The sequence below is a fragment of the Caretta caretta genome, chromosome 26 (assembly GCF_965140235.1).
Source record: "Caretta caretta isolate rCarCar2 chromosome 26, rCarCar1.hap1, whole genome shotgun sequence".
NCBI classification, from domain to species: domain Eukaryota; kingdom Metazoa; phylum Chordata; order Testudines; family Cheloniidae; genus Caretta; species Caretta caretta.
In genome coordinates this window covers 2,087,314-2,113,550 of record NC_134231.1, presented here as the reverse complement: position 1 = coordinate 2,113,550, position 26,237 = coordinate 2,087,314, and the positions used below count along the sequence as shown (strand labels likewise).

At 46.9% G+C, this 26,237-nt stretch overlaps 2 protein-coding genes and 1 long non-coding RNA gene across 5 annotated transcripts; 1 reads left to right on the top strand and 2 right to left on the bottom strand.

Moving 5' to 3' along the window:
- Positions 1-24: 24 nt before the first annotated feature.
- On the bottom strand, positions 25-9,445 carry LSM1 (LSM1 homolog, mRNA degradation associated). 2 transcript variants are annotated; one of them, XM_048829145.2, is made up of 4 exons: positions 9,304-9,445; positions 7,957-8,025; positions 2,549-2,664; positions 25-568 (listed from the first exon to the last, which is right to left on the bottom strand). In XM_048829145.2, the coding sequence occupies exons 1-4, from the start codon at positions 9,347-9,349 to the stop codon at positions 398-400; spliced, it is 402 nt and encodes a 133-aa protein (XP_048685102.1). In that variant the 5' UTR covers positions 9,350-9,445; the 3' UTR covers positions 25-397. The 2 variants fall into 2 exon arrangements, with proteins under 2 accessions (XP_048685102.1, XP_048685101.1); XM_048829144.2 differs by lacking the exon at positions 9,304-9,445 and adding an exon at positions 5,651-5,910.
- BAG4 (BAG cochaperone 4) lies at positions 8,482-26,237 on the top strand. Of its 2 annotated transcripts, none has more exons than XM_048829143.2 (5): positions 8,482-8,547; positions 13,519-13,626; positions 22,100-22,357; positions 22,908-23,162; positions 24,716-26,237. In XM_048829143.2, exons 1-5 carry the CDS (start codon positions 8,497-8,499, stop codon positions 25,211-25,213), a joined length of 1,170 nt encoding a protein of 389 aa, XP_048685100.1. In that variant the 5' UTR covers positions 8,482-8,496; the 3' UTR covers positions 25,214-26,237. The 2 variants fall into 2 exon arrangements, with proteins under 2 accessions (XP_048685100.1, XP_048685098.1); XM_048829141.2 differs by lacking the exon at positions 8,482-8,547 and adding an exon at positions 9,639-10,194.
- Positions 11,313-18,391, bottom strand: LOC142070160 (uncharacterized). Its single transcript, XR_012666148.1, has 2 exons — positions 17,136-18,391; positions 11,313-11,552 (listed from the first exon to the last, which is right to left on the bottom strand). It is a non-coding gene; the product is annotated as an uncharacterized LOC142070160 (long non-coding RNA).

Below are 26,237 nucleotides of genomic sequence, written 5' to 3'. Positions count from 1 at the left end.
AAACAAAGCAGATTCCAGTACAGGTGACTGTTGATTACATTGTCAGGATCCAGGTTTTATTTACATGTTGAAGAGCAGTTTTCCCCAAAATCACATGAGGGGGGGAAAAAAAAATAAAAAATAGATTTCTCTCCATGCACACATGCTCTAACTGCACCATTGCATGTGGGTATGTTCAAGGCTATGCAGACACCTTCATTCTTCATAAACAATGATTTTGTGAAAACAATGACATGATTTTAATAGTGTATCTGTGCCATGGAAAACAGATAAGCCCAAAATTAAAAACAAAAAACAGCCTTTCCAAACAGACCTACACACCCTCTGACCAAGTGTGGTCTAAACACAAAGTGCTCTGCTTGCTCGGACAGAGCGAATTGTCCGATGGGCAGAACACCTAATACTCATCTAGAGTGTCTGCTCGCGGGATTGAAAGGCCCCGTTCCTTAAGTGCCTGCACTTTCAGCTTCTCCGATTCCTGCTTGGCTTGCTGTTCCACGCGCTGTTCCTCCAGGATCTCCTCGATTGACACCTGCTGCAAAGGCGTGTCACTCTCCTTTTCCAGGTCCTGCAAAAGAAGCACCATTCAGGGTTGCCGGGAGGGAGCTAGCAGTGAGATCTGAGGCTCTGCTTGCTCTGACCACCGGTGACATTATAGAAAGAGCTTAACACAGCACGGCCTGGACCACAAGCAGCACATTAACAACCTGGCCGAGAATCCATGTGTCCCCAGGCAGCTCCACCGCTTTGCAATGCAGATGCATGGGACAGGATAAGAGTCCCAGGATTTCCAGCACTGCCCTAGAGCAAGGGTCGGCAACCTTCGGCATGCGGCCCATCAGGGTAATCCGCTGGCAGGCCACGAGACATTTTGCTTATGTTGACCGTCGGCAGGCACGGCACGGAGATGTGGGAAGCAGTGGCCAGCAAGTCCCTGTGGCCCAAGATCCCTAGCTTACACAGTCACCCCAGGTGAGAGAGGAGACGTGATCCCAAAAGGGATGGAGGGATTCAGTGTATGAGGAGCAGGAGCTCTCTACTTTCACTCAGTACAAACGTTGTGCTGCAGGGCATGAACCCAGTGGTACATCACGGAGGTTTCACTTGAATTGGTCCTTAGCAGCTTCACAATTAATCTATTATGTTCTGCTCTCATAACAAAATCAGGAATGTGTCATAGCTGAGATCACAGCTCTCGGGATCTGCTCACACTCCAAGAATCCCACGGGGCCTGCTGGATGTCAAGTACTCACCCATCTCCTCCTCTCAATTCGAGTCATTTGATGCAGGACCCACTGTGTGCCTAGTACTGGGCTTAACATTTCCCAAGGAGGGGGAATTGCTGCAGCTGACACTGCCTCCTTAGAATGGAGCACAGGAAAGGGGGAAAAATCAATCCATGCTCCACCTTTGCAGACGGCAAATTGTTGGAGCAACACTGTTCCCAGCCAGCGGCAGCTGTGAAGGAATCAATGTATGATTTGTTGATGCTCTGAATGGTCAGGGCAGACCCACACCAGAGAGGTTTTAGGGAAGGCATGTCTGCAATCAGAGTCATAAGAGTACTAACAGAAATCTTACACACTTGCACTTTAGAGATGCCTGGGCATATGCTATGGACTCTGGAGAGGGCTTTGTGCTCACCCCTAAGGACCTGCTAGGTATTTCTGGCTGTGACCACCTAGCATTGCCCAAAGATCAGTTCATTGGCCTGCTTGATCAGAGAAGCTGAGCCATGGCAGGATCTGTCTCCCAGGATACGCCCAACTCCCCCCACGACGAGGGCGGATGGGAACCATCTCAATGTTTTATCCCAGCTCTGGGATGTGGATTCTTAAATGCCAGATTTCACTTGAGAAAGCCACGAAGTGTCACGAGTACATATGAATTACAGTGGGATTTGGGCACCTACTCCTTAAGTTTCCTTGAAGACCCCAGCCTGAAATCAAGAGGAAATCTGACCTGGAAAAAGGCAAGGCCGGGGGAGGAGGGAGAGGACAGCTGTTCTGTCTAGCACTGACCATGCTGCACCTGGAGTACTGCATTCAGCCTGGGACCACGGCAGATTCCTCCACACACACACACCCTGTGCTTCAAGGTCACTTTACCCTTGGAGCTGGTGGGAAATGTCTCAAAGCTTCTGCGGGCACCCACTTTCCCACTTGGCTCTGATGAACTAACCTGCACCAAACTCTTTGCATTGCCCCACCCCCAGGAGCAGCCAGAGGAAGGCACCAGGTTTCTCCTTACAGTATTGAAGGGACAATAAAAGCTCAGGACCCTCGATTGCAGGGTCGGCCCTTTTGCCTACGTAACGGCACATTCCATGAGCCAGGGTAAAGGGTTACATAATTCCCGCTGTGCTTGTTTTTCTGGCACTGCGTGACCATATCATCACTGACACGGAAGGGACCCGCATGCCAGGTGTTGACGAGGCCTGGCTCTAGTGTCAGGTTTGTTGGCAATGCTGCTCAGAGTAACAGACTACAATCCCGGGCAAAAAGGGAGCCCGCGGTCCAGCACAGCGACAGACGAGAGGGTTACTTACTATTTCCCCCAGCAGGACAACGTTCTCGCCTCGCACGACAAAGATGCCTCGAGGGATGTCGCCATATTTTTTGCCCACGTGAATGCGCTCCACCGTCTGGTGTAACACCAAGTTTGCTGCAGTTTTCAAGGGAGGAAGAAAACAGACTCCTTTGTGACTTTGTCTGAATGAGGCTACAGTGTCGTGGTCCCAACCCAAAGCAGAGGGGCTGCACATGCACTGCAAAGCCACCCTAATGCTCATGCTTTGGTAGCATCCAGTATCTCCGAGCATTTTAGCAAAGGGCAGTTGAATTTCACCCACCACTTCAATGCACAATACTGTATCCATTTGCAGTATTTCAATTTGCAGTATTGCTTAGCACCAAGAGGCCCCACCTGAGATTGGAGCTCTGTTGGGCTAGGCACTCTCCAGACAGAATGGGAGGCTGTCCCTGACCTGAAAAGCTTACAGACTTATGGAGTTAATCAAGAAGAACTCCCCTTAAAGGACACACTACTCACACTCCAGAATAAGAGTGTCTACACAGAGTTAACCAGGAATAGTTAATCTGCTTTAAATTCACACCCTACCACAATCTGAATTTACTTTCATGTGTGCATGAGACCTTGATAGACAAGACAAGGGCTGGGAGGAGAGAAGGGCACAGGGAGGGAAAGTGTCAGAATCAGGAAGAGAACGCAGGTCACCTGACATCCAGGCCCTGGCGTTAGGCACCAGACCCCACTGCAAGGGAAGTGACCAAGGCTGCCAGGGCTCTGGGCTCAACACCTACTCTTACAGGCAGCAGCACAGCTCCTTGATGAGCACAAGACCCACCCGAGAGCACTGCCCACAAGCGGTACAGCACCACACGGGGCGCTAGTCACGACAGAAGCTAGTCACTGGCACCACGTCCTGAAGCTACGACACGTGTCTAGGTTGGAGGTTTCCCATCCTAATCCTCCTTTTCCTGAAACTCGGAAACTCCACATTTTCCACAGTCCACGTGTGACTGAAGTCTGTCAGAATCCGAAAGGGAAAAAAGTGGCAAAGTCTCGATATTTTCATTTGTATCTCTATGGACCGCTGTGAAGTTGAAGACACTGGTGTTTGTACAAGCCGTATGAAAACGAACCCTGTGCTCCATCTGCAGCAGCAATTAAATGTCACACGGTCCCTGGAGCTGTATGGACTCAATTGTTGATTTTGGGGTAAAGACCAAGATGTTTCATCTTCAGTGGCTATTTAAATTGCAGTTGTCCTAGACTCAATAAAATTGTTCAGTCAACATCCACAGAAAGAGAAAAGAGGTCAGCATTTGCCAATTAAAAGCAGGGGGGGAAAAAAAAAACTAGAAAAAAAAGGGACGATATATTAGCCAGCTTTTAAAAGAGGCTTTAACAAACCATAGAAAGTAAGAACATCTTGACATGTTCTTTTAACATAACCATCATTTATTAAAGGGTTGTTTTTTGTTTTTTTATTACCAACCAAATGCCTGCATATATAAAACCCAGTATCTGGTAAGCTAAATCTTAAACTAGCTTATCTTGAAGAAAACCAGACCCCAACATGCACATAAATTCAAGGGGAAAGATTATGCAGATAAGAATGCTTATAATGCCAGCTCTGAACCATAAGGAGTACACACACTTATTTAAAAACACAAACAAGGTTTAAATTCAGATTTCAAGTCAGACCACTTTATTATACACATCAGTGCTTTTAAGCCTTGACTGACTGGAGTTGAGGAAATGTGCAGTACTGTTTATGACAGGCACATGACAAGAAATCAGCACTGCTATTCGAGATTATGCAGCTATTGCACCCAAGATCACACAGGAAAGAAATGAAACAGGAAACTCATCAGATCCAAACTTGCTGTTTACAAAGTCACTATGTCTTTAACCTCAGTGGAGATTTTCTGTTTCACTGCTTTTGCTCAGAGATCTTGCAGAAAAATGGTCTCCTGGTTGCTCTTTGTGATAAAATTTCAGCACCCTCTCAGCCTATGCATTCCTAATCCCTCGAGCTGCCCACCCTTAAGACTATGGATTGCTATGTATCATTAACAGCCACCACAGTATTTAAGCACCATTCAGGTGATCATGCCCCATTTAAGTCAACAGAAGGATCAGGCTCTGCACACATAACCAAGCCTGGCACTGAATTCTGTCCAAAATTTAACCCAAACTCTCCCCGTCCCTCCTTTCAGCCAAACACACAAGCAGGGTCAACTTGGCCAGTTGCCTTCCACATCCCGTCTGTAGCAGCCCAGCTTGGAGAGCGACGCAGGGGTGGGAACCAAGAGGTCCTGGCTCTGGCAGAGCCCTTGGATGAGTCCCGTCCCCTGTGTGTTTCACTGCAGTGGGGATAAAGATCCTCACCAGCGAACCTTCACAGTGCAGTAGTGTCTGCACAGTGCTTTGCCACTGCTGGGCAGACCTACAGACCTTGCACTGCACACTCAAAGTAGTGACTCATCTTGATCTCCACTGGCAGGAAACCCCGTAGCCTTACCCAGAGACTGCCCGGCCCCGTACCCCAAAAAGTTGCACCTCGGGAGCCACTCCAGCTGCAGCACACCCGTCAATTATCTCTGCCAGGGCTGGATGTGGAGGGAGGGGCAGCATCTGGGACAGCATGGACCTAGGTCCTGCAGGGCTTTAAAGATGAGGAGCAACACCCTGAAAAGGTGAAGAGCTCTTGACTCACAAGCCTGGCAAAGTAGGAATGGGCACAGTGTGAGATGTCATCTCAGCAGCGTGCACCCCCCCCCGCCCCAGGGAGTCACCTCATGTCCCATGCTGTAGCACTCACTGGCCCTGTCCACACTGCAAAAATAACCAGGTGTGGGGAGAGTTGGGGCAGAGCCATTTTATACCACATCTTTGCCCTTGCCTATGGGACCGAAGAGCCTGTTCTAGTACTAGAGAACCATATTTTAGCCTAGGAATCTCCCTGAGTTAAGAGATGGCTACAACCTATATTTTCCAATCTTTACACGGATTAAAATCTGCCACAGCTATGTCATACAGCTTTGTCTAAACATGGGCAAGGTAGCATAGATCCTGTTATACTGCTCCTATTACTGGAAAGCTCAAGTACCACAGAAGTTACCTTGCTTAAAGCACAAGGGTCCGAGCCCTATTGCTTTGCAGTGTAGATGTAGCACCACTTGACGTGGGTCCCAGGAGTCAGCTGGAAGTATCCCACAATTCCACGGGACAACTTCCTTAGTCATCCCTCTCCCAACAATCTGCAATCCACTCTATTGAAAAAGGAAAGCCCCGATGCTTTGCAAATGCTAGCAGCTCAGGACTCAGAGTTAACCCAGACTCTTCTGATCTGCAAGCACGCTGTCAGAGCGCCTCCAGGGCCTGCAACGGAGAGCGAACCCATCAAGACTTTTGCAAGCGAGCGCCTTCCTGGTACCGTGCAGGGGGGCAGTAAACTTTTCTCACAGTGTACCATGGTCCTAGGGCTAGAGCAGCTACATTTCGGGGGGGGGGGGGGGGGGAGAAGAGGGACACTAGGGACTCTGGGACATCGTTACTTTGACTCAGGTCTGCCAGAGCACGGGTTAGACAAGTCTTAACATGGGGTTAAAATACAATGTAGACACAAACCCAGGGTTGCCTAACAGAGGTCAGCTGGCTCCAGTCCCACTAACCCTGGACTTAAATTGCAGTGTAGACATATCGAAAGAGGCCGCAGCACAGCTAAATTTCTGACATCAGCTGGACATACAGCCCAGACCCACAACTGCTGTATCTTCTACACATTTACAAAATGCTGCAACCAGGATTATTCCTGATCCTTATCAAGTTACTATCTTTATAAGCCCTCTACCCCCCAAAATGTGCACGAAGAGCCCCATCCAAGGCATTCCCTCCTCCCTGCCAACAGTCATCAAGTAGATAAATATTTATGATGCTGGTGAAAACTGTGCACCACGTGGCTCCTCTCCATTCTTAAAGCACTTTTTGGGAGGTGTCTGGCTCCCCCCAGTGGTGAGCTAAGAAAGTCTTTAAATGATAAAAGAAAAGGAGTACTTGTGGCACCTTAGAGACTAACCAATTTATTTGAGCATGAGCTTTCGTGAGCTACAGCTCACTTCATCAGATGTATACCGTGGAAACTGCAGCAGACTTTATATACACACAGAGAATATGAAACAATACCTCCTCCCACCCCACTGTCCTGCTGGTAATAGCTTATCTAAAGTGATCAACAGGTGGGAGTAGCAGCCGTGTAGTCTGTATCCGTAAAAAGTACTTGTGGCACCTTAGAGACTAAAGTTTATTTGAGCAGAAGCTTTCGTGAGCTACAGCTCACTTCATCGGATGCATACAGTGGAAAATATAGTGGGGAGATTTTATATATACAGAGAACATGAAACAATGGGTGTTACCATACATACTGTAACAAGAGTGATCAGGAAAGGTGAGTGACCAGAGAGATTGAAGTGTTCTCCGACTGGTTTTTGAATGTTATCATTCTTGACGTCTGATTTGTGTCCATTTATTCTTTTTTCAACAAAAAAACTTCAAAAACAGACTCCAAGGAGAGACTGCTGAATTGGAATTAATTTGCAAACTGGATACAATTAATTTAGGCTTGAATAAAGACTGGGAGTGGATGGGTCATTACACAAAGTAAAACTATTTCCCCATGTTTATTTTCCCTCCTACTGTTCTTGTAAAGTGCTGGAAATGGCCCACCTTGATCATCACTACAAAAAGTTCGCCCCTCCCCCCACTCTCCTGCTGGAATTAGCTCACCTTTCCTGTAGCTCATGAAAGCTTATGCTCAAATAAATTTGTTCGTCTCTAAGGTGCCACAAGTCCTCCTTTTCTTTTTAAATGAAAAAACATTTTAACGGACAACTTTGAAACTAGAAGCATTTTCAGAGCTAAGTTCTGATGCAAGATGCAGATCTTTGCAATCAAGAAGGGGTGGCCACATACCAAAACAGTGCTGAAAAATGTCTGAGCACACAGGAAGAATTAAAAGTCAAACACACACAGTGAAATTTCCTCCCTTTTCTCTCTACAGCACTCAGAGTAACAGCCGTTTTAAAATCTGTCAGCAAGCTTCTCCAAGCAGCAGTACCATAGAAACCAATGCTGATTACTAACAATGAGCATTCCTCACCTCCCTCCACACCTCATGGACTGGGTTTGGCACATGTAACTTTTCCAAGAATGTTTCTATTTGTCACAGGTCAAAGGCTTGGGACGCACATGCATCATACATGGAATACTAGCTTTCAGCACTGTCTACTGGAGACTTCTGAACAGTGGATTTATGGTAAAGTAGATATTTTTAAAATATCATCATTAAAGACATACATAAGGGGAAGGAAAACCTGCTGCATGAGGCAGAGAGGGCTGGAGGAAAAGCGAGGCCATGTGATCACATACCAAACTGATCGATGCTTCGTAAATATCCTATCAGTGTTCTACCATCTCGAAGGAGGACCAAGTGTTTTTCTGGAAGAGATGTTAAATCAGTATTAGTCGTTATAGAAAATATCAAGCAATGATTACAATTCATACATAGACCAAATTCAAAAGAGCAACTAAAATGCTGAACAAGAAGGTTTTAATCAGCATTAAATGGCATTAGTCGCATTGTGACAGTGCTTCGGAGGCTTAGTCATGGACCCGTGCCCCATTGTGCTGGGTGCTGCGCAGACAGATAACAAGAAGGGCTCTGCTCTGAAGATTTTACAATAGTTTTTTAGCCGGATTATCTGAGCATATGCAGCTGCCACTGAAATCAAGGGGAGCTGCTGCAGGTGACACACTGCTGAAAGACCAGGCCATTAGTTTGTAAGTGCCACCCAGATTTGAAATGAGGATACTGAGACTCTAGAAAGTTACAGCACTGGAAATTTGGAAACAGCCACCCCAGAAGAGGATTGAAAAGGTACACTTGGGAAGCACCCGGCACCCTGGAGGATGCTGCAGCCCTTCACAAACTACACACAGCACCAGAAAAAGGCAGCCAAGGTGAGACGGAGCCTGGCAGGGGAGGGAGGAGGAAATAGGGGACTTCCCAAAGGAAAGGGAGCCCCAGCCGGCTCAGTTAGCGCCGAGATGACCGTTATTAAGCTGAACGGAGAGGAGAGCTGGGCCGACGGGAGAACACGGTTCTCGGCAGGGCGCCCGGGGAGGGGAGCCCAGCCCTGAGGGAGACACGGGGAACCCGGACCACCTGCACAGCGCCGAGCACTCCGGGGGGAGTCCGCGGGTCTCCCTCAGGCTCAAGAACTGAGACCTGGAGCCTTTCGAGAAAGGACGTGAAGCTACAGAGCCCGGGGGCGGCAGCGGGACCCGAGGTCCAGGGGCGGCAGCGGAGCCCGGCTGGGGGGGTCCAGAGCCCGGAATCCGGGGCGTTGCGGGGGGGCCCGGCCGGGGCCCAGGGGATTGGAGCGGGACCAGGCCGGGGGCAGGGGCCCGGGGGGTTGGAGCGGGAGCGGGCCCGGCGGGAGGCCCGGGGGGTTGCAGCGAGGCCGAGGGGGGGCTGGGGCCTGGCCGGGGGCGGAGGGGGGGGGGGCCGGGGCCCAAGGGATTGGACCGGGGCCCGGGGCGGGGCCAGGCCGGGGGCAGGGGGGCCCGGGGGGTTGGGGCGGGGCCAGGCCGGGGCCCAGGGGATTGGAGCGGGGCCCGACCGGGAGCGGGGGGTTGGGGCGGGAGCGGGGGGCCCGGGGGGTTGGGGCCGGTCCGGGGCCCAGGGGGCGGCTCCCCCCGGCGGGCGCCACTCACTGTCGATGTCCTGGATGAGGCTGGCGGTGCCCGGCATGTAGTTCATCCTGCGGCCCCAGCCCGACGGGTCCCGCCCCGCTCCCGCCGCCCACCGCACGCAGCGGAAGCGCCGCCATCTGCCCCCGGATGGACCCGCCCCGGCCCGCCCCGCGCCGCGGGATCACCGCCCCCCCGGGGCGCGGGCCCGCGGCTGCGTGAGGGGCCGGGCGGGGCCCCTTTGGGCTCCCGTCGCTCGAGCGCGGCGTGACGGGGGTGGGGGTGGGGCACCCCCCGACCCACAGCCTCGCCCAGCGCTCCCCGGGTAGGGCTCGGGCGGGGCTGTGCTGAGTTAAGACGGGGGACTCGGCGAGGGCATCGTGTGCCTGTCTCTTTAAGAAACGGGTGCCTTGTGCACAGCCCGGTTTCCATTGATTGGTGGATCGGGCTGGGACGGACGGAAAGTTGACGCTGATTGGCTAAATTTTTGTTTGAGACTTTAGATGCGGAACGCTAGGGCTGATTGGCTGATATGCACGGCGTGGGCGGTACCATCTCAGTGATTGGCTAAGGCTGCAGGAGCTGTAGAGTTGAGATGGCACCGTCAGGGCCATTGGCTGACCTGGTTATGCTGCTGGTGGAGGTTGTATCCCTGATGGGGATTGGCTGCAGCGGGCGGCCTTGGCGCAGGCGCGGTAGCGTGGCAGCGAGCCGGCAGCGGGGCTGGTAATGTCTGCCCTGCGGCGGCTGCTGTACGGGCCGGAGGCGGAGCGGGCTCGGCCGGAGCCGGAGCCGCCCCCAGGCCCCTGGGGCATGGAGCCCCGGGCGTGCCCGCAGCACCGCGGGGCTGGGATGGGGCCGGCCTGGCCCGGGGGCAGCTACTGGGACAGGCCCGGCCGGGGCGGCGGCCCCCAGGTAACTGGGACCCCCTGGGGGGCTGGAGCGAGCTCTGTGGGGGGCGATCCCGGGGCTGGAGCGAGCTCTGTGGGGGGCGATCCCGGGGCTGGAGCGAGCTCTGTGGGGGGCGATCCCGGGGCTGGAGCGAGCTCTGTGGGGGGCGATCCCGGGGCTGGAGCGAGCTCTGTGGGGGGCGATCCCGGGGCTGGAGCGAGCTCTGTGGGGGGTAGTCCTGCGACAGAGCCTGGAAGGCCCCTAGGGGCTGGGAGGGGAGCATCGCTGGGGGCGTCCCCGGGCATGCTCCTGCCCTAGAGACCGGGGGTGTGGGTGTACCTTATGAGCACTCCTGAAGGGAGCTGGGGAAGGCTCCTGGGGTTCCAGGGTGCAGATGCCCCAGGTGTAGTGGTCTGTCACTAGCCTGGTGTGGAAAAGATGACTGCCCTAAGATGCAATTAAGCTAAATAGTTGCTGTGTTCCTGAATCCTTTGCACTCCTCTGCTTAATTGATTACACATTTCTCTTGCTGTTTCTATACTCAAGGCGACTCTCCATCAGCTCGCCCTTAAGCTGGTGCACTATCTTAGAGGCTTGAGCCTACAGCTACTGGAAAGTGCCTCTGTGCAATGCCACCTCAAAGGCCGGAGAGGGAGGAATTCTGGTTTTGGCAGCTAGCCTGGAGAGGCAAGAAGCCTGGAAAGGCTTGTAATTACATTGTGTGTGAGGATTTGAAAATAGCTGACACCTTAACATGCTTTCAGGCCTTTATAGAATGTGTTAAGTCACATATAGCAGACTGTTCAGGCAAGCTCTTCTTTCCCTGATTTAGTTGGGGATTGGTCCTGCTTTGAGCAGGGGGTTGGACTAGATGACCTCCTGAGGTCCCTTCCAACCCTGGTATTCTAGGATTCACAGCACTGCAACATATCTTATTATGGATTCTCTTTGCATGTTTTTGATTAGACATTGTCTAATCTTCTGCTAGTTCTAGTGCTGTCACTTTTCACCCCTCTGGGACAGTGGGTATACATGAATGCAGATCATGTGCTCTTTCCTAAGTCTGCACTCATCCCCTCCCCTCCCCTAGTTAACCTCCTCCCCCAAACAGCCCATTTTTCATATAGTTCAAGGCAAAGAGGTAATAGACTGTGGTTGTATTTTAATTTGGTCCTTTTAGCAGGTGGGTCACCAGGCTAAAGGGAATCTCTCTCCTAAGGCATGTGGGTCTAGACATCACTGTGGTGGTAGCCAAGTATCATCTCAGAATCCACAGGCACAATTCTTCAGGCAGGCTAAGGGGTGATGAAGTGTGGCTGGTGAGTGGAGTTATCCTGGGTAGTGGGATCTGGTAACTCACTCTTTATGTGACTTGGGAAGAACTGTAGAAGGAAAAGAGACATCAGAAAAACAGAATGAGGTCTGAATTTTCCTATCCTAAGCAGCAGAGAACTAGTGGATCAAACGGTGGTTTCTAGAGTTAACACTGCTTGTTGGACTCCAAAGGTTAATTCATCTACTTTAGAGTCTAGAACATTCAGGTTTTTATTCATGGTCAAAAGTGAAATTACCCAGAGCATCCAACTTCTGTGGTGCTGTCAGCACCCTGCCCTGGTCTGAGAGTTGGGGATCACAAGCTTGGGAGCTTGTCCTCCTGTAAGCTGTGAGAAGTATGCTGAGAGCAGAGCTAGCTTGAAGATGTGTTAAAACATGCTTTTAGAAAGGGGTTGTGTCTCTTTCAATTCCTTTCTCTGTACAGACCCCCACAATACGTGCTCAGAGGAACAAAGCAGGTTGGCGATCTCATTGCATCCTGTACAATTAGAGGAGTAACTTCTTCCCATGGGAACTGTGAGGCTCATTTGTTTAGAAAAGCAATTTAAGATCCCCTGATGGAAGGTGCTAGAGAAGGGCTGTGGATTACAGTGCAGTGCTGAAAAGGGTGTCAGATAAGAACGGTTTCCTAGCTCTGTTGTCACAGTAAGATGGTAACAGTCTGATTCACCCTAAGCACAGACAGGTTCCTGGGACTGAAGATTGCAGCAGGGGCTGTGTTGCTACCTGTACAGCTCAGAGCAAGGCTTGCCAGTGTTCCACATCAGTTCCTGACATCAGGCTGACCCTGGCTGCCAGCAGCCAGCTCTTACAGTGAAAGACACCTAGTAAGCTTGAATATAGCAAAGGCAAGGACGGCAGGGGAGAGGTGCGTCTGTAAAAGTGTTGTTTGCAGCAGTACCTAGCATGAATGTCAGTGAGCACATTCCAAGAGCCTTTTTCATGAGGAGTTAACTGCATCTGTGTATTGCTAATAGCAAACGGGCAGCATGAGTTCTTGTAATTCTTTGTGGCTGCTGTATCTTTAATGAGCTTGGGCTGCTGTTCCTCGTTATACACGGAATGAACTCTTCCCCTTTCTTTCCCGAATGGGGAGACTTCTGTTCGTTACTGTGACCGATATGGCAATGTCCTGGGCAAACCTCACTTGAATGAAGTTTAAGTATCTTAGGAGTTGATTGTATAAAAATGCTAATGTTTATGTATTATTGTGGGATTATATGCAGCTTCTTTAATGGGGGAGGGGGACAGGACTAATGTAAACCCTGGGAAGTGCTGTGAGCTTCAGAGGACTCTGAAACTGTGTTAGACAAACCAAATTAAGTGGGCTTGCTAGGAAATACTTGGGAGGAGGGGAAGGTGCCTTCTCACCCAATTTTTAGCAGCTGTGCCCTGAGGAAAGTGTGTTGTTTGCTGATTGCCTGTTACACGAGGACAAGCTCAGAAGCCCAAACTGGATACAAGACTGACTCTCAGATTTGCAGGTGGGGAGGGGGTTGCACTTGTTCTGAGCAAAAGCTGTTATGAACTTGTGGCCACAGAAAAACTCCTGTGTGGGGTTGGGAGGACTGTTCATCGGCCAGAAGCCTTGTTGGAGTTAGGGAGACATCTCTGGTAAGCTTATTAGCATGCGTGTAGGTTCTTTTATTGTTTTTATATTTTTTCTCTGTAATGATTTTTACTTTAAGAATAAAATCTGCTTGCTTAGAGCTGTGTGGTAACTTTATTGTAGGCAATTACACTGTTTATAGCCTCTGAGGAGAAAAGTAAAGCAGGCCTGTTTAGGCAGTCTGACAGCTGGGGAAATCACAGTGTAGGCAGGGATCTGTGCAGCCTGGAAGTACTCCAGTAATGGGGGAGAGACGTGTCTCTGCTCAAGAGAGGTGATGGCTGGGGAGCCAGAAATCTGAGAGTAAGGTGCTCTTGTTGGACCATGAAGGAGGAATAAACGTGCAGTTGCCCTTGGACTGTGACCATTGCTATCTGCAAATGAGTTTTTATTTTCCTTCTTAGGAGCAGCCTCCTTATCCTGGCTATGGTTCCAACTACTGGAACTCTGCGGTGCAGCCCAGAGTTCCCTACCCAAGTCCGTACCCCGCTGGACCTGAGTTACAAAGCCAGGTATAGTAGAAGGGCAACTCTTTCACCTCTTGTTTCTTTTGAATCTGAAAGGTTTGTCTTGTTGGGGTGAGGTTAAAGCCATACCCCAATACTAAAGGGCTGGTTTCCCTTGAAAAGAAAGGACCCAAGAATCCCCCACAGGCGATGTTCCTAAGCACTTGGTTCCTTTGCCCATTTCTCCTGACTGCATTAGCATCAGGAAATCCCACATACTGATGTGAAAATATTAAATTGGGTTTGAACTGGACACTGAAACTTTAAACTACTTTAGCATCCATGCCTGAAACTCTTTAGCTAATTGTTGAAGCTCAGTGCAAATGTATTAATCTCCTTTGCTGTCAGTGTTGGTGACTTCCAGCTGCTTGATATGAAATGCACTGTGTCTTGTTGCCAGCAAACTGAGAGTAATTTGGGTAATTATTTTTTTATCAGTGGTCCAACTAAATGAAGAATCCCAAATGACTCTTCTAGTGTCTTTCAGTCAAAGATGCCAAAATGCTTTACAGACTCTTAAAACAGTCATGTGTTAGGCAGGTTTTTATTCTGTTTTATAAATAGGGAAACTGAGGAACAGACAGAAAAAGTGACTTGCCTGCGGTCACGCAGTGAGTCAGTGGTGGAAGTGGGAATAGAACCTACTCCTCTGCCCTACCATTAGATCACCCTAGAAGCTACAATCTGAAACTAGAGCTCTGGAAAGCAAGAAAATGCCTGTGTAATTTAACATTGCAGCCAAAATTAATCCTATAGACTGAAAATGCTGAAAGACATACACATTCTGCCCACTCCCCGAAAGCTGCGGGCAGAGTAGACTCTTCCTTGCCCTTCTCTCCCTGCCCATCCTTGATGTGTGTTTGGAATTCTTGCACCCTGGTACTGGGCAAATTCTTCTGGTTTCTTTATCCTGCCAGCTGAAGAAATTCGCTCTTATCTTGCCACTAAAGCAGATACAACATTGGTATGGCTGGTGACCCTGTTTATAAAGCCCTACTCTATACAATAGCAATCTGGTATGTTCTGTTTGAACACTCCTCTCATTGGAAAACGTTATTTAGCTAATTACAAAGCACGTGTTGCTTTAGGGTTTCATACTTGCATCTCATCTGCTTAAAGTATAACAGTAAAATCTCACCTTATGCTCCTATAGCATGAGATGCGCTAGGGTTTGTGTTACAAGATGAATTTGGTTTCCCATCGTGATTGTGGTTGGAGCAGTCATTCTCTAAGGACTTTACACTTCTTTTTTTTGAGAACCAGAGTGACCGTGTTTCTTACCTGACAGTGTTAGTGCGTTTTTTATTTGGTTGAAAAGGAAAGAGCTTTTTCTGTTTTGGGAACACTAACACCCTCACTCTGGTGACTATGGATAAGGTGTGTTTCATGCTCCTTGAATGAACTTGGATGTACAGTAAAATCTGTAAAAACACAAGCCATGTAGGAAAAGCAACTTGAGCCTTTGGATATGCACAGGTCAAACGGTTGCTATTTGGAAAAGGTATAAATGCAATGGCAAGTGTGGGTGTGTAGTGCCTCGCACAATGGGCCCTGTGATGCTAATGCACTACAAATAATACATATTTCTTATTAGGAATATTGGAATAATAACACTTACTCATACGCAAAGTCAGTATTAGCACTAGTAAAAGATAACAAACGCTTTTTGCAGAAAATGCATCATTTTAATTCCCAGCTTTTGAAAAGGAGCAACTTAATTTATTCAACATTTTACACAAAGAATGGAAAGCAGTTTCCTCCCTGTCTTATTCATTGGCAAAATTGAAAAAGGTGGGGATAGGAAAAACAAAATGAAAAGTAGTTAAATTTTTCTTCCAATTTTTTCCAAATAAGAGAATTTTTTGCAAAAAATTCCCTCTTCAAATAGGCCATTTTTTAAATTGGAATAAATTGTTTGAAAAATGTCAGCCAGCTGTTGTCATTATAAATGACAGGACTTGCATCAGGCATGAGCGTATGGAAACTGTTTAGCAAACCTCACGATTGGGAATACACATGTGATGTGCATGTAGGGAAAGAGTCTGGTCCCAACTGCTAGTTGCATTACAGCCAAAGTAATCTAGGAACTCAATGCGTCCTCCAATGGAGGGGAAGAGGATGGGAATTTAGTGCTTGAGAACGACTCCTATGACTTTCCTCGTTTTTAAAGAGATTAACAAAATAAAAGGCCCCAGCTGTGTAGGTAGTGAAATGCCTGATAATCTGTAAGAATGGCTGACACTTTAAATAATAAAAAAGAATAGTCTAATCCTCAGTAGAGGGCATTGTACTTCCGCTTGCCTGCAGAAAAAAGGGAACTGACAGAATACTTTCTCTCTACTCTCTGGTCCCATGACTCACTCTTCTTGGCTGTTAGTATTATTTATTATTGGTATTGTAGTAGTGCCAAGGAGCCTGAGTCACAGACCAGGATCCCATTGTGTTATAGCCACATCAGTAAATATTAATTCACCAGATCACATGCTCCAAGATATTTCGTATCTAAGTTGCTTGGATGTTTCCAAACAAAATTTGCCAATGCGCAGTTAAGGCTGTCAGTTTATTCTCCCCTCCAAAATTATCTAATTTATTTATTACTCTTGAGAATGTAACCATTATAAAGTCAGCACCTTCTTAGTTCTGACTGTTCTATTGCTGTGACCGCTGTGGCCCTCTCTTCCTCTAAAGACGAAGTATACTGTGAGGATGAGACAGAACTAACAAATGCCTTTCTCAGTGCAGCAGATTTAGGCACAGAGACAGAGAGGGGTTAGGCTATAAACACAGCTTCCCCACAGACAGTAACTTCAGCCTCCCACGTCTCAGTCCTACACCAGACTCTTCTACCAGCTTACCTGGTCAGAACAAAACTGACCTTCTCCAACTGTCTTGTGGATGTCACTGCATTCCATTCCCTCTCATTGCTTCCTATGCTTCGTTGCTAAGAGCCTTGGTGTGTGTCACTGACCACCATTATTACATATACATGTTGCATATGACCAAGATGTATGTAGTAAGACTAAGGAGAGATTTCAAGGCTGGTGGGAGCCATCGTGATTTTACAGGCCCCTGTGACCACTCACTGTGGGCAGTCCAAAGACAGCTACAAGTTGCCAAAACTCCAATTTGGGTCAGAGAAACCTGAAGCCCCAAGACAGCCCATTTTGGGGGCTGAAGGAAACTTACGTATAACAGCTGAAGGCAGAGTGTACTATCCCATTTCTCTGCGCAAGAGAAAATACACAATTACTATAGGAAAAATGCTAGATTGAGGGGAAAGTGCCCCCCCCAAAAGCCAGCTGAGACAGATGTGCTTGAGGATGCAGGGCTGAAGAGCAAAGGCAAGTTGGAAGGTGCTGCAGCACAGCACCTGCTGCCCCTGGAAGAGGTAAAGCAGAGAGACTGTCCACTACAGGGGGAAGTAGTAATGATGGAATAAGATCATCCACTGGAGAGGGACATGGCCACAGCTCTGCAGCCAGAAGAGGAGGAGGTGATGGAAGGAGAAGACTCACTGAAAGGTTCTGAATCCTCTCCGCTGTGTTTAGATGGGGATGTTGGAGGAGACAGTCTGATCCAGGGTGTTGCAGCTGCTTGCCCACAGTCAAAACAGGATATAGGCTCTCTGGAAAGAGATGATCTGGTGAAGTGGCTCTTCCTCCAGCTTCTGGAAGGGGAGAGGAGGCGCAAGGAGGCAGAGAAAAGGTGGGAGGAGGCAGAAACAAAATTTCAGCAATTTCTCCTGGAGCTAGGAAAGAGAGCGAACAGGTTGGCTCTGAGCTCCCAGGTCAGACCTGGAGAAGCACTCCCTCCTCACCTAGCTTCTCCAGACCACTTACAGCCATCACGCTCTTTCTGGATACACATTCAGAGGGCATATCAGTGGCTGAAAGAGCAGTGGTCCCTACGTATAAGTCCAAGAGACTCATTGCAGTGATGTGAGGGAGGCTGACGACTATGCAGAAATGTGTCGGTACAGGTTTAGGGAGTACAGATTCCAGGAGGCAGAGGGCCCCAGGAGGCTTACACTCACTTATCTGAGCTCTGCCACAAGTGGATCCAGCCCAAAAGCACGAGTGCAGCACGGATTGCTGACATGCTAATCACAGAGCAATTCCTGCAGATCCTCCCACATGATGTTCAGGCATGGGTTAGGAGGAACAGGCCAGACACTGGGAGTAGGGCTGTGTCCTTGGCGGAGTACATCCTGGCCATCAAGGAGCATGGTCAGTGCTCAACACTGGTAAGGCCTCCAGAATGTCCCGTGAGGGAGAAATGTAGGGCTGGAAAAGCAGGGGGTGGGATTATGACTTCAAGGACCACAAATGCGCTTCCTGATGAGAAACTGGGAAGCTTGCACACATGGTCACATAGCTTACTGCGACCCTGAGAGTGCTGCACTGTGGGTGGAGGGGTGGGGATTGGATTAGAATAATAGAATCATAGAATATCAGGGTTGGAAGGGACCTCAGGAGGTCATCTAGTCCAACTCCCTGCTCAAAGCGGATGCTCTCATCCCTATGACACATGAGGCAACCCAGGGTTGCCACATTTCTTACTCCATTGTAGTCTGTTCCATGACAGCAACATCTTTGTCAATAGTTTTCTTATATGTCATCTGCTGTCTTCCTCTTTTCCATCTTTCACCAAGTGGTGTCCAGTCAAGGGCTTATCTAGGAATGTGTTTTTTCTAGGGCTGTCAGTTAATCACAGTTAACTCACGTGAGTCACTCAAAAAATTAATCTTGATTAAAAAGATTAATTGCAGTTTTAATTGCACTGTTAAACAATAGAATACCAATTGATATTTATTAAATATTTTGGATGTTTTTCTACATTTTCATATATTGTATTCTGTGTTGTAATTGAAATCAAAGTGTATATTTTTTATTACAAATATTTGCACAGTAAAAATCATAAAAGAAATAGTATTTTTCAATTCACCTCATACTGTTACTATAGTGCAATCTCTTTATCGTGAAAGTGCAACTTACAAAGGTAGATTTTTTTTGTTTGTTACATAACTGCACTCAAAAAATAAAACAATGTAAAACTTCAGAGCCTACAAGTCCACTCAGTCCTACTTCTCATTCAGCCAATTGCTAAGACTAACACATTTGTTTACATTTACAGGAGATAATGCTGCCTGCTTCTTTTTTACAATGTCACCTGAAAGTGAGAACTGGCATTCGCATGGCACTGTTGTAGCTGGCGTTGCAAGGTATTTACATGCCAGATAGACTAAACATTCATATGCCCCTTCATGCTTCGGCCATCATTCCAGAGGACATGCTTCCATGCTGATGATCCTCGTTAAAAAAATAATCCATTAATTAAATTTTGACTGAACTCCTTGTGGGAGAATTGTATGTCCCCTGCTCTGTTTTACCCACATTCCGCCATATATTTCATGTTATAGCAGTCACGGATGATGACCCACCATATGTTGTTCATTTTAAGAACACTTTCACAGCAGATTTGACAGTACGCAAAGAAGGTACCAATGTGAGACTTCTAAAGATAGCTACAGCACGCAACCCAAGGTTTAATAATCTGAAGTGCTGTCCAAAATCTGAGCGGTATGAGGTGTGGAGCATGCTTTCAGAAGTCTTAAAAGATCAGCACTCCGATACAGAAACTACAGAACCTGAACCACCAAAAAAGAAAATCAACCTTCTGCTGGTGGCATCTGAATAAGATAATGAAAATGAACATGCGTCGGTCTGCGCGGCTTTGGATTGTTATCGAGCAGAACCTGTCATCGGCATGGATGCATGTCCCGCAGAATGGTGGTTGAAGCATGAAGGGACATGTGAATCTTTTAGCGCATCTGGCACGTAAATATCTTGCAACGCTGCCTACAACAGTGCTATGAGAATGCCTGTTCTCACTTTCAGGTATCATTGTAAACAAGAAGCAGGCAGCATTTTCTCCTGCAGATGTAAACAAACTTGTTTGAGCGATTGGCTGAACAAGAAGTAGGACTGAGTAGACTTGCAGGCTCTAAAATTTTACATTGTTTTATTTTTGAATGCAGTTTTTTGTACATAATTCTTCCTTTGTAAGTTCAAATTTCATGATAAACAGATTGCACTACAGTACTTGTATTAGGTAAATTGAAAAATACTATTTATTTTTTACAGTGCAAACACTTATAATCAAAAATAAATATAAAGTGAGCACTGTACACTTCGTATTCTGTGTTGTAATTGAAATCAATATATTTGAAAATGTAGAAAACATCCAAAAATATTTAAATAAATGGTATTCTATTGTTTAACAGTGCGATTAATCGTGATTAATTTTTTAATCACGCATTTAATTTTTTTCATCACTTGACAGCCGTAGTCTTTTCATATCTGTACAAGATACCCAAACACTTTCATCCTTATTTCTCAAATCATTGTCCCTACAGTCTGTTGGTCAGTCCTTTGTAACACATCAGCATTAGTTACTTTATCCCACCAGTGGACACCAAGTACTCTCTGTAAGCATCTCTTATGTAATGCGTTAAGTTTCCTGTTGCCAAGTTTCTGAAGAATATAACCTTGTGGGTATCACAATGACATTGTATAACTTTAACTTGGTTCTTATGTGACTCTCCTTACTTTTCCAAATCCAATATCAGTGTCAAATATAGGGGCTCAGTAATCATGGTGCTTCTGTGATTGACGTGACAATACAATATGACAAACAAGTGTATGCTCCTGAGATAGACAATCAGTGCTGATGGCCAGCTCAATCAGGAAGTGGAAGCAAGAACTGGAAAGGCTTGTGAAACTGATAGATATGGGGGGGTTGTTTGGGGAATCAGGATGTGGAGTAGTATTTGCAAATCCTTCACTGACTGTAAGTGTTGTATAAAGGCAGGGATTGTGAAAACCAGAGAGGGGGTTGCGGAGGGAAGAGGGCTGTTGGGGCTAAGGGGTATTCTATCATGAGGGTCTGTTGAAATGGAAAAGAGATTGACCTCTTTGGTTGTCAGGGTGATAGAAATCAACCTTTTCCAGGGATTCTAGGGCCATGGAGCACCAGAAACAGTTATGTGGATAAGCCTGTAGAGGGCTAATCGGTACTAATCAGTATACCTGGGCACAAGGTAGGGATCGCAAGCAGTGTGCTGAGCAGCACCTGACAGTGAAATAATGTTGACCTGCCTTACAGGGGTGGTGGAGAGGCTTAATGTTTGTAAAGCATTCTTGTCAGCCTCTCATTGGAATCTCTGTAATGCTTGATAATAAGACATGGCAGGAGGAAGACAATTAAATTTCTACCCTATATTTTTTCCCCAACCCACAAATTTTCAAATGCAAAACCTCTATCCTACTTCAATGGTAAAACTTTAATCACTCCAGTGAGAAAGAGTTATGGTTCCCACAGCAACAAGATTAATATTCCTTGCTGGTGTGTGCACAGTTGCTATGGAAACCATAACTCTGAATTTCCTGATTTGAGACTAAAATCCCTATTTTGCAGTTGTCTAAAACCTATTCCACTCTTCTCCTACACAGCTATGTTGCTGCTCCTATTCCAGACCCTAGAGCCTTTGGCCACTCATAGAATCACAGAAATGGAGGGCTGGAAAGGACCTCAGGAAGTTATCTAATCCATCCCCCGCAACCTCCTGTCTTTCTGGGGCAGGATTTAAGTGTACCTAGACAGGGGTTTGGGAGTTTAAGGACAGGTTAGACAATGATGGAGATTCCACAACCTCCCTTGGTAACCTATTCTAGTACGTAATACTTGGTTAGAAATTTTTTCCTAATATCCAACCTACATCTCCCTTGCTGCAAATTAAGCCGATTACTTCTTGTCCTTCCCTTGATGGACACGGAGAACAATTGCGTGTTGTCCTCTTCGTAACAACCTTTCACATATCTGAAGACTTAGCATATCCTCCCTCAGCCTTCTCAAAACTAAATATGCCTAATTGTTTCAACCTTTCCTCTGAGATCGGGTTTTCTAAACCTTTTATCATTTTTATTGCTGCCCTCTGGACTGCTCCAGTTTGTTCACATCTTTCCTAAAGTGTGGTGTCCAAAACTGGACACAGTTTTCCAGCTGAGGCCTGACCAGTGTTGAGCAGAACAATTCCCTCCCATGTCTGACATACAACATTCCTGTTAATACATCCCAAAATGACATTTGCCTTGTTCACAACAGCATCACATTGTTGACTCATATTCTATTTGTGACCCACTGTAACCCCCAGATCCTTTTCAGCAGTATTGCAGCCTACTCAGTTATTTCCCCGTCTTGTATTTCTGCATTTGATTTTTTCCTTCCTAGGTGCAGTCCTTTGCATTTCTCTACATTGGATTTTATCTTACTTATTTCAGACCAGTTTTCAAAGCAATCTTGACAAATTGGCATTCATTCCTGTCCTCCAAAGTGCTCGTAGCCCCCCCCCCCCCCGGTTGGTGTTGTCCACATTCAATCTGTGTCCATCTCTCAAATATGTTCTCTGCTTGTTTTTCAGGGACTGGAGTCTCCCTACACAAATGGAGCCTATGGCGCCCCTTACCCCTCAGCCCCTGGGGCTGCTCCACACTATGCTAATCTGCCACAGTCAAACACTTACTATTCTTCTGGGCACCCTCGGGCCGCCTATCCAGCAGAGTCTCCGAGCATGTACCGGCCGCCATCGCCAGCCTCGCACTGGAATTATCCCCCACCAGACTGCCCCCCGGAAGGCCCCTCTCTCAGGAGGCAGGCCCCAGGATACTCCCCACCATCGGTAAGGAAGCTAATACAAGGAATACATGCTTCCTTTGGGAATATGCTTGGGGCTGGTGTGAGTACAACCCAGCTCAGTATTGGATATAGCCCTTCTGAAGCAAAGGTTGGCATGCGCTAGCCTAAGGGCAGTCTGCCCTTCCAGCTACCAGCTAGTCAGGTCTGAGCCCTAGAAGTGCACTACATAGCTGCTGTTCTTGGCTCCAGCACGGGAAATGTTTACCCCGAGGTCCATCTCATGCCCCAGGTCTCTCATCTCTCCAACACAGCCCAGTATTTTGACTGACACTGTGCTGACTTAGACTGCAGCTAAACTACATAAATTGCCAAGAGAGCCAGCCATGCCCACTCTTATAAAGATGTGTAACCACTCCCTTGGCCTAGGACTCAGAATTAATAGGCTGACATGTCAGAGCCAAGGTAGCTGGTCTGACTTTGTGGCTCTTAACAAGGAGTGTTTAGTAGGAGTGGAGAAGCATGTCCAAAGGTATTTCCAATGACTGAGTGAACATGACCTTGAAAGTACTACCTTCGTTTCCCTCTTCCTGCAGACCCCAGGTATGCCTGTCCCCCACTATCCATATGGAGGAGATACCAACCCTGGCATTCCACAGCAGGGGCCTCCACCACCACAACCAAGACCCCAGGATGAATCTTGGGCTTCCTCTGGCATCTATGGGATGCAGCCACGTTATGCCTGGCCTGCTGCTTCAACACCCCAAGGAAGTCCATTTGTTTCAGAATCATCTCCATCCTGGCCTGGCAATGGAGCTCCTTCTCCTCATCCTCCAGCTCATGATACAAAGGTAAAGATTTAATTTTTTGACACTTACTGGTGCCTATATTAACTCGGCCGTATGGGTCACTGCACAGCAGTGCAAAAACCCCTTCCCCAGAAGCTTAGCATGCTGCTTTTACAGTGCTTCTAGCTCCCGCTGGCGCAGGGAAGAAAAGATCTTGCTTGGAAATCCAATACTGTTTGGTATTTACATACTGCTTTTACAGCTTCAGAACGCTGTACAATGCTAAATAATTGTAGAGTGAATCCGTCAGTCAGGATGAGCTCTCTGACTGCAGGTCTGTGATCAGACCACTAGACTACACTGCTTCCCTGAAAAACACATGTACTTTTCATTTCTTTGAAGTGCTTCCACCTTTCCCCCCTCTGTTAAAGTAATGGGTTCATACTACATAGAACTAAACTAATTAAAACTAGGAATTCTCACAATGGTCTTTTAGATCCATTAACTTGGATATTCATAAAGAATATACAGAGTTATACTTAATGCAAAAAACTAAAGGGAGGTACTGGAGGGAATATCAGATCTCATGCTCCAGGTCTTAAAACAGTCTCTCATTAGTAGGGATTAGGGTGAGACCTTTATGGGGGGCAGATTATCCCATATCTGCCTGCTGCAGGGTTTCTTGCATCTTCCTCTGAAGCATCTGGTGCTGGTCACTGGGAGCCAGGAGACTGGGCTAGAAGGGCCTGTCCTGATCCACACGCAATTGTTGTGTTCCTGTCCAAGTGAACTCCTGGGCACAGGAATCCTTTACTAGACGTCGCTAAAAATTAGTGTTGTGGGAATAATGGATTCTGTTCCTTCCTAGTCTCACCATTCTCCTCTTTACAGTTAGAGGCCCTGGCCACACCAGGATCAGATCTCTAGAAGGTACAACTGTGTTGACAAAGTACTTGCTAGCAGGATTCTAATGTGGATTTTTTTGAATAGTATGGCCATGAATTTGTCATCTGGGAATAGTTATAAAATTGTGTAATATACTCCCTGGAAAGAGAGTATCTCTCATGATCCACTCAAATACATCCACACATACCAGAGGAATTGTGCTAGAATCCTGCTAGCAAATATCATGGCTAAACATAGCTGTAGCAAGTATAATCCTGACCTTGCTGTGGGCTGTTTCACAACTGTCACATTGTCATTCCGCAGACACAGAGTTTTGTGAACCAGATGTGGTTCCTCTAACTAGTTTGTTCTTAAATAGGTCAAAGACTTGATCACTAGCTGTCTCTGAGCATTCCTTTTTGGGCTTGTTTATGGGCAGCAATGCTTATTGAAGAAAGTTGTGTAAGTTTCACGTTATTAGGTCACAGAATATTATGACATCACGGTGGATGACAGTCTCAAAGTGCAGGCCTCATCCTTAGTAACTTCCATTACCCGAACCCTTTTTGCGCTGCCATCCTGGGCATGCACATCTTCCAAATGAGCAGGGAGGCAGACTGGCCCTGCTGCTCAGAGATCTGCTTGCATTCCCTCTTTGATGCAGGATGTGGGATAAGAAAACTGGTGTTGAAGGAAACAAATTTTAAAACCTCTGCTTGTTTCTGATTTAGGATACTTCTTATGACAAACCAGACCAAGGAGCAAACCACAACAACTACTTTCCAGAAGTCAATCATCAGCCCTCTGGGACTATGAATGATCACAAATCAACTCAACTAAACACCAAACCATCCCATTTCAATCCCAAAGTGCAATACAGCGCACAGCCCCAAATGTATGATAATGTACCTAGGAAACCACCTTTGAACCAGGATGCAGGTTTTAAACCCAGCAACCAGCCTTTGTCAAACTCCCTGGGAAAGCAGCCAGGGATTCAGAGAGTTATGCAAGTTATGGAGGAAGTTGAGCAGTTGGAGCAAGAGGTGGATGAATTTGTAGGGAAAAAGACAGACAAAGCATACCGGCTCCTGGAGGAAATGCTGACCAAGGAGCTGTTGGAACTGGATTCCATAGAGACTTGTGGCCAGGACAATGTTCGACAGGCTAGGAAGGAGGCTGTTCATAGAATCCAGGCCATACTGGAAAAACTGGAAAAAAAGGGATTGTAAAAGACAGATGGTAACAATTCAAGGCCTGCTATGGACATCCCAAAGCTCTCTGGTTAGGCTTAATTCTCGGCCCGCTTCTAACTTCTGTTGACCACGAAAAGCAATAAAATCTGATGATACTTTAATTTTTTTTTTTTTAAACCCAACAAATAATAAATTGGCTGTGGACGAATGAAGGGAGGATTGAAACATCAGTCCTGAATTTTCAGTTTGTTGTTCCAGGCCAACGAATGTACAGACAACTGTGGAATTTTGACACTGCCAAACAAAGTACTTTTGCCTCTGTGGGTGTCTACATGCTTTTCATTGGCAGGAGAGGAAACTGTTGTATGGAACAGACTTTTCTATACTAGGCCAAATGTGTGTCTGTAGATGCCACCTGCTGCCCCATGGCTTCTTAAATAGCTGGAATATTTGTCAAGTTTTGTAAGTTACAAAGGCATTGCAACACACAGCAAGAACAACAAGACTTCATGCTCTTGGACCACTATTCTTGTGTATTATTTACAGCTTCATCACTCTAGTCATTGAGATTGATGCGTATTGTTCTGTGTCTTTTTGGTGCACGCTGTAGTACTGTCTTGAAGTGCTGGTGGAAGAGACCATATTCGCAACCAGTAAATATGGCAACTTCACACTGTTTTCTTCTATATAGTGAGAACTATTCAGTGATGTTTTATGTGGGGGAGAGGTAATAAGGAACACAACTGGGAGCTTTTGAATTTTGCCTCTGAAAAGGCAGTGGTACAAATGAGAGATGGCGGCATGATCCTAGGGAAGTGAAACATTTGGAAATGATTTTTCAGGGCAAATTGGGGTAAAAATCCACTTTTTAATTGTAATGTCCTTTCACATAATGCAGTTTGTAATCCATTATAATCTGCATAACTGGTGGTTCTGTACAGTGCACTGTGGAGGGGAGAGGAAAAACATCTGCCTTTAACCGGGGGGCTACCACATCTGAAATTTAGTAGTCATTACTGTGTATGATAAGAAAATAAACTCTGGCAAGTTTTAAAAATAA